This window comes from Egretta garzetta, unplaced genomic scaffold (assembly GCF_000687185.1).
Source record: "Egretta garzetta isolate BGI_Z169 unplaced genomic scaffold, ASM68718v1 scaffold259, whole genome shotgun sequence".
Lineage (NCBI taxonomy): Eukaryota > Metazoa > Chordata > Aves > Pelecaniformes > Ardeidae > Egretta > Egretta garzetta.
Genome location: NW_009260770.1, coordinates 487,881 through 496,485, shown reverse-complemented (window position 1 = coordinate 496,485; position 8,605 = coordinate 487,881). Strand labels below are relative to the sequence as shown.

At 34.8% G+C, this 8,605-nt stretch overlaps 1 protein-coding gene across 1 annotated transcript in view; it reads left to right on the top strand.

The window, feature by feature from the left end:
- CDH7 (cadherin 7) overlaps positions 1 to 7,137 on the top strand; it is a 68,838-nt gene extending 61,701 nt beyond the window's left edge. The window contains exon 11 of the mRNA XM_009646200.2: positions 6,644 to 7,137. Coding sequence (XP_009644495.1) covers positions 6,644 to 7,137 — 494 coding nt within the window. The remainder of the gene's footprint in view (positions 1 to 6,643) is intronic.
- The last annotated feature ends 1,468 nt before the right edge of the window (positions 7,138 to 8,605 follow it).

Sequence of the window (8,605 nt, the reverse complement as noted above, 5' to 3'; positions counted from 1 at the left end):
TCTTGTGTGTTGTTATCAACGGAGAGATTTTTCTATTCCCTGGCTGTATATATCAGTCTAATGGAAAAGGTAAGACCATAGTCTCCTCAGGTTGGTATAATACCAGTGGTGATTTATCTGTCACTGTTATACAAGTAATTTGAATAGGTCAAATCAAGCGACTTTTGTCCACACTTCTATTCATGGCAGTATTTCAACAATGTATAGATTTCTCTTCTTATTGACTTTAATTCATCTCACTGTAAACCATTAGAAGGAAATGTCCCTTCTGCTACAAACATTTCTAAAGGGCTCAAAAAAGGAAGTCCTCTTGCATTACTGTTATAGACTAAGAAAAATCATTACTTCTGCAACGAACCCAGCTGACTTACTGAATAGCTTTGTATAGGAGGTGACATTTCCAGAGTTTTCCACCTTTGTGACAAAAAACCCTAAGAACATAATATTGTTCAAACTCACTCAACACATGGTTAGTCCTACGTTTAAGGAGAAATGGAAGGGAATGATTGCCAAAAGTTTTAATGAACTTTTTAAAATACCATTTTTCTAGTAGCATTTCCAGGCCATTTATACATCCAAATGAGCTTTATCTGAACATGAAGCTAAATGTTACAGTTCACAAAGATATACAAAAGGGTCTCTCATATCAACTGGCATTGGCATCAGTGGAAAAACACCTATTTAAAAATTTGGTCCAATATACTTAAGAAGAAAATTTCTCTAACAATAGCAATGAACTTCATCCCAAATTGAAATGTCACCATTTTTGTTACATATAAAAAGGAGTTTCTAAAGATTACATAAGAAACTAGTGTAGATACAACGCAGCCTGGCCTGGGCATCAGCTTTTCTTAAGTAGGAGCCATATGACATAAAGGAGATCGCTGAGTGGAGACCCAGCATGTTACCAGGCAATAACTTGCTTATTCTACTCAGCACACCAGGGTTCAAATGCAACCAATAAATCAAGAAGCATGAGGTTTTATTCTGGTCATTTTTAGAGTTTGCTGAACAAACATTGGATAAAGAATTGAGGATAAGCTCTCTGAACATAGTCTTTGAATAATCAGCTGTGCACTGAAGGGGAATCTGGTTTATGACCACCGTATCACTGATTTTATTTCTCAAAAAATTGGACTTCCAAATACAGCTGTCTGAATGCATCACCACTGTTTATCCAAATAGACACTTGCATGTGCTGTCATCACTTCCAATCAAAACTGTTCCTTTTGGGTATAGTTCAAAGCTGCAGGCACAGTTTAGGCTGCATTTGCATGTTAACCCTGGCTTTGAGTCCTGAATTTTAGTAAGGTATCCTGCTGCTCTTTTGTTCTGTCAGGTGCCAGTCTTCACAAGGGAAAGGTCCCTAAGCATCACTGCTGCCCAGTGAAACCCCAGTCAAATAACCTAGTTGTTGCTTCTCTGGTCCCAGAGCGTTTCTTCTCCTCTCATTTGTTCCCAGAAGACATTTTCTGGGGTCAGCTGAATGGTAGTACTGCTAGGAATTTACTTTTTCCTTTTTCCCTTTTTCTTTTCACATCCATTCCAGAGAAAAAAATCTCAAAGATTCACTTACACAGCATAAAAAATAGGCTTCAGCTGTTGGCAAGCAGTTCCAGGGCTGGGACCAAGGAATGCACCTTTTTGTGTAAGAGTTTATCAGTGAAAAGAGGAGACAGGCTACTGGATCAGATTTTTTTTCTGACCCAAGATTAACACATAGTACAAATCCAGTCACACTCATCAATGTCATCTCAATGTGAGTGCCAGTTGTAAAGCGGAGGAGGCATGAGATTTGCATAAATGTCATGGATACATGCATTCTGGCATTAGTGTTTTGAATTCTCAACAAGCTCTTATCTTCTTGAAGTTAGTATGATGCATTTTGATATTTTTTCTTGCCCCATACGTCCCTTTGTCTAATAAATAACCATTTGTCTTGACCGAGGCTCAGATTGTCTCAGCGGGATTTCTTAGTGTTATTATTTTTACTTAAGCAACCAATCAATTTTAGATAAGCACAATGTTTTCATTGATGCTAAGAAAGGAGAATGATACTAAATCATACTAGTTCATTATAGTTGCATATAACATGGAGTAGACTATTTTTTCAAACTAAAGTAATTTTTAAAAGTTAAAAACATTCCATGAAAATCTGTTCCACTCCTACATCATCTGATGGAGTTTAAATTCTATATTTTATTCCATGAGAAAGTTCCAGTACTTTGTTAATTGCTCAAAACGGCTTTTTAATTTTTCACTCTGCAGTGAGGTTATGTTTTAAAGAAAAAAACTAAAAAAACCTAGTTTTTAATTTATTCTATAAAAAGCATATAAAAGCTAGTTTGTATTCATTTTAAACTGCACATAATTTTTAGAGAAGTAAGTAGGATTTTCTTAACACCTCTGAAAATTATATGGTAATTTAATTCAAGGTAATTTGTTTTTCAGTTAGCATCTTCCAGACACAATAATTTCTTTTGTAACAAGTGTTTAGCATAAAATGTGTACATAAAATCACACAAAAAACCTATATTCACCTGTAGATAATCCAACCATATTTGAGAGGTTAGAGATTTTCTTTGTATTGAAACAATGGAAAGCTAGATTGGCATAATGGGTTTTTTCATGTTTTTTATCTTCTATACATCTGAATATAATCTGTAAGTACAACCCACTGTCTTGGAAACACTAAAGAAAGCCTCCTATTAGTGTGGTACTAGAGTTTACAAGTGAATAATACATTGATTAAACTTCAAAAAACCAGATTAAAATTGTTATTTTTTCAGTTGAAAGATGGAGAAGTTGTTATTATTATCACAGTGCCTACAAGAACCCAGTTAAATCAGCACACATAATTGTGTGATTCGTAAACAAAAAGAAACAGCCCTAGTCATAAGGTTCTTATTCTCTAAATAGGTAAAATGTGTACAGAGTGTGACTATGTAGTATGTGTGGGGTTTGGTCTTGCAGTTTTAAAAGTGATAAATCTATAACTGTTTTAATTTGGGGGTATTCAGATTAAGTCATTCAGATTAAGAGTGGTTGAGCACTCAGTGGAGAAGCTGTTTTCTGAAAGTTAGAGAGCCTATTAGGGTCACTCAGTGTGGGCATTTAAAGGTCACAGTGACTTTGCAAATATCAATTCAAACTGATCAAACAGCAGTTATATTTGAAGCTTGTTAACTGGGAATTAAATGCAGGTTTCCTGATTCTTGGCCTCTGTAATCCCCAAATCTCATCTGACTGCACCGGCAACTGCAAGGTATAACTAAACAGGTTATTAGTGTGCTGCTTAGATGGCTGAGGACCTCCAATCTTCAGCTTTATGAATCATGACGCACCTAAGGCATAAACCAATGTGTAGATTGGCTCGCAGCTGATGCAGCTTATTGCTATAGTAAATGCCAGGCTTGGGGGTATAGCATATACAAGGCATGATAATGTTTGTGATTTAGCTTGGTCCCTTACTGTATAGCTCTGCATGTAGGCTTCTCCCTGAGGTTGTCTCAGGGCTTTTATGGCTTCCTTATAATTATGTTGCAGTTGCCTTGAGTAGGAAAGGAAGTATTAATACTAAAACACAGAAATATGCTCAGGTGACCTAAACCTGACTTTTTACCAGATCATACCACAATGGAAATTTCACAACAATTCCATAAAGCACACTGCAAAATAGCAAAGCAAAAATCTGGTCTTGTATTCAAAAGTATTTAAAAACAGATTTGGTGAATTGAAACAACTGATATTATTAGATCTATACTGACACAAGAGTAAAACTATATATTACCACAGGCAATATAAATAGAAATAACATTTTCTCTTTTTATTGCACCTGTTAAACAAAATCAGCATTTCTAACAATTCAGGTAAATCAGAACCAAGAGGTGAATTTAGACCTATCTTTATTAGTTCTGATTATTTAGTCTTTCTAATTAGTTATTTCTAATAATTATTGGTTTATTTATTTGACAAATCACATATGAAATCAGTATTGCCGTTTCTTCTCTTTAGCACAAGTTTGATGTACCAGTATGGAACCAAACTAGTGGCATCCATGTGCAATAAGTATGTCCCTAAAGCTTTTCCATTGTATTATTTCTTCTCTAAAAAGCATAAAATTAGGTTTTCTAGATGTTAAGATAGGGAAAAAAAAATACTATGACTTACTGAGAAATGGATAAACTTTAAAACAATTTGCACTTGATTTAGATGTCAGTGAAACTTGTTTTGGGCTCGTATTAATCTCTGCAGTTCCTGCAATGCAGCTAAAACTTTATTCATTTAGAGGTTAAACTTTATTGTTCATAGCTTCTGGAATGGCTAGAAAAAAATAATGTCATAAAGCCATCTAAATGCGAAAATATTTAACCTTTAGAAAGACTCTATATTTTCCTTGGCTTCAAGCAAGTGTGAGGTGTACGAGGAATACCATATAAAACATTCATTGTATCTTGATTTTTATTATACCTCTAGGTGGACCTGCCTACTAAGTTTCATATTTTTCACTTATTAGCAGGTATTTAACTTTCAAAATTAAGTCTGTTAAGAGGGACAGTGGTGTAAAAAATTAATTTACACTTGAGTAAAGGAAATTATTAGCTGCTTACTTATATGGCAATAAAAATTGTGGCAGTAAATTTTAAAAATAAAAAAGTTATGTCAGTAACAATCTTGGCTTAAATGTATATTTGTACTGGCAGCAAGCTAATTTGTCTTTCACTTTAAAAATACCTTTTATAATAAGAAAAAACATTAGGAATGGAGTGCAATTATTGTCTCTATGATGACAATTTTATGTTGTCTGCTGTATAATTTACAGCTCAATTTGTATTATACAAATATCAGAATGTTTTGAAATTTCACAAAAGCCACTTTAAAGGTCAAAATCTTATATATTGTCAAACTGCTTATGTAAATATTGTTCAAAGCAAGATGCCCAAACTAGTAACTTCTGAATTCAATACATAAAGAATGAATCAGGGAGATGCCAGGGGCAAAACAGTGAAAGTGATGCTGATGCTGCAGTAATATAGAGTCACAAGGCATCTGTTAGTAGATTGATTATTAGATGTGTGCCTGGTAGCTACTGAAAAAAGGGGGAAAATATTGCCTAATATATTTGTCAAAAAAGTTAGGAAAAAAACTGAACTTGTTCCAGTTTTATTTTTAGGCATACGTGGCTCCAAAGGAAAATAAAAAGAATTGCAGGAAGTCCACCTTTAAAGTCATCTTATGCTTTAGCCAATTCCAAATAGTTCCATAAACTCTGTAGGTGTATGATACAGTTTTCTGCATGCACAGTCTCTGAATGACTGATTTATGCTAACCAAGTGATCCCGATATTAAATCATGCCTTACGATGACTAGATTGATATTGATTTTAAAAATTCCTCCATTAAAAGAAGGGCTTTCAAGAATTGCAGTCCTACATCATAAAATTTGTAGAGGTCACTTTTGAAACTACATTGGGAAGCTGAAGCCTAATTTCGTCTATATCAGCTTTTACTTTTCCAGATGTTTATACAGGTTTTAGCTGGCATATCAAAGTACTGTAAGTAAAGATTGTAAACCTTATACGTATGAAGACATATAATCACATATTCTTAAGATTTAAAATAAACATAAAATCAGAAGTGATTAATTGAATGTGGAATGACACTTACTTTTCAATGTACTGTTATTTTTACAGTCATAGTGATGCCCACTATTTTCTAGGAATAACATTAAGTCAGCAAATGTTATCCAGATGCTACAATATACTATTAATCATTTTCTAGGAGGATGATCACACTCCATCATGTCTCACAGATGGGTGCAATATTCATATTACTGGTTCCATATTTTGTGTTTCAGTAATGATGTTTCTTTACCAAGACTGTATTTGAACAAGAGGAGCCTTGAGTTAGTTTGTCCCAGTCCTTTCAGCTGTCACTACAGTTCAGTATTAGCTTTCAAGCTGAAAGAAACCTTAAAGACTAAAATTAAAAAAATAATTACATTTCTAGCACTGGCTGATCCAATAAACTCCAGCCCTAGCAGTTCTCATTAGATGTAATTCATAAACCTCAAGTACAGTACTTTACATTTTATAGGAAAGTGAGTCTTATATGAACAGAAACAGTCTTATTTTACACATTGCTTAACAATTCAGTGTTCTCCAATCTACAATTTTTAATTTTTTTAATTTTTTTTTTTTTCCAGCAGAGATTGGTCATATACTTTAATTCAGCCACTTCCCAAACCATGGTTGTTAAATTCTATTCAGTTACTTTATTCAATGTCCTTTTATCACTTGTGCAATTAAGAGTTCAGGAAAAGGTCTTTTTTTTTTATTTCATAGCTGTGAGGATGTAATAGTCAGACTGAACCAGTCCTAAAATTTATGGTTAGTGGACAGCACAAGATATAGAATTAGAAATGAAGACGTTAACCCAGAATGGTTTTGGAAATAGATTCTTTAATGTCTAAAAAGCTTATGGTTTAAAAGCTGCTTCAGAACCTGCTAGGTTTCAAATCTAACTGCATAAATTGCCTGCTATTTCCTTGGGTCTTTGCCATATAAATTAATGAGTACTTACACCACTAGGAAAAATATGAGGAAATTTAACATTGCTAAAACTCCAGTCTCTCTGTGTTCCAGTTCTTGTCTTGCTGATTGTCACCATGAGGCGACGGAAAAAAGAGCCCCTCATTTTTGATGAAGAGAGAGATATCAGAGAGAACATTGTCAGGTATGATGATGAGGGTGGTGGAGAAGAAGACACCGAGGCTTTTGACATGGCTGCCTTGAGAAACCTCAACATTATCCGAGACACCAAGACCAGAAGGGATGTGACACCTGAGATTCAGTTCTTGAGCAGACCGACTTTTAAAAGCATCCCAGATAATGTAATTTTTAGGGAATTTATCTGGGAAAGACTAAAAGAAGCTGACGTGGACCCTTGCGCGCCACCCTACGACTCCCTGCAGACATACGCATTTGAGGGGAATGGCTCGGTGGCAGAGTCGCTCAGTTCTTTAGATTCGATCAGCTCAAACTCTGACCAGAACTATGATTACCTCAGTGACTGGGGCCCTCGCTTTAAAAGGCTTGCAGATATGTATGGGACTGGACCAGACTGCTTATACTCATAGCCTTGGAAACTTTCTCTGAAAATGCACTGAAGAATACTAAACCAGAAAACTCAACCTTACAGACTGAAGAAAGTTGTAAATATTTCTCCATTTTTAACCTTTTAGGTTTTTTTGCCTTGGTGGAACATATCTTCATTAGACTTGTCCTAGGGACTGCACTGACCACACAGAATATGAGCATTTGGTGGCATTTTTGATATAATGAAATGCTCAGCCACATTCAAATAGATAGCAACCCTCAGATACCTGCAGAGGCAACTCACTTTCAAGAGTGTGTTATGCACCGTGACCTCAAGGAGCCAATGATACTCTGTAGATGCCTTCGCAGTATTGCTGTATCCTGAACACAGTCTCTGGTATGAGATAAGTGTGAGACAAAACAAATTTACAAATATAATATATAATTCAATGCAACATTACCATATATAGTATTTACAGATGCAAGGTTCTTTTTAACAAATTTTCTTTACAGTTTTGCATGCAGCTTGCTAGGCCGAAAGCAGAAAGACAGACATGAAAACAAACAAAAGCCTAGCAGATAATTTTTTTTTGCTTCTCCATGTTTGTTCTCAGAGATATTTAATTAGGAGGCTCTGTAATTTTCTGGGTAGTTTTATGAAAAATTACTGTTTGTACTAAGAAATTCCACAATGTTTGTCATCAGCTTACTGAAGTAGTTTACACACAACATGAAATAAGAAATAGGGAGGGGTATTCTTATGGTTGAAAAGTTTTGTGATGCCCATGTAGGTATAGAAAAGATGTTGCTATCTATTTGCTATTTTTTATTATCTCTTCTGATTTGTACAGGAGAATTTATCCTTTTTTATTATTATTTGACATAAAGTGTTATATTTATTTTGGAGCTCCAATCTCCATGAAATTCAGGTCCATTTTACTGCCTCATAGTATTAGACTTGTCAGAACATGCTGATTTTTCTCCAGTCTCAGATAAATGTAGGAAATGAAGCATGGAAATGGAGAAATTACAGTAAAGCAATCTCACCCACCATTCATCTCTCAGAAAGGAGAGCAGCTACAAGGACATGCAGTTGTTCTTCTGAGCCATTACAAAGTCTGAGACACTTAAATAAAATATTTGTACATTGAATTTTTGGAAAGAAGACTACAGAGGTAGCTGGGAGAGTCTTTAATGCAAGATTTAATTTTTAAGATTAAACATGCTATATGCTTCAAAGACTGTAAACACCTTGCTTTTCTCCTTCCCCTTCTCTTTTGCTGCTGATGAATCACAGTAAAAGACTCTTCAATTTCTTTCTTGTGTTAAGCAATGTAATGCTATTAACTCTAGGAATCATCTTTAGATCCTGCTGCACACAAATATTTTTCCCCAAAGGTGTTAACTCACTACATGTAATTTCTACGCTGGTTCAGGAGTGCCAAAACAGAAGGACAACTGCTGTTAGTTAAAATACTGTACAATTTTGAAGTAAGATTTCTTAGAATA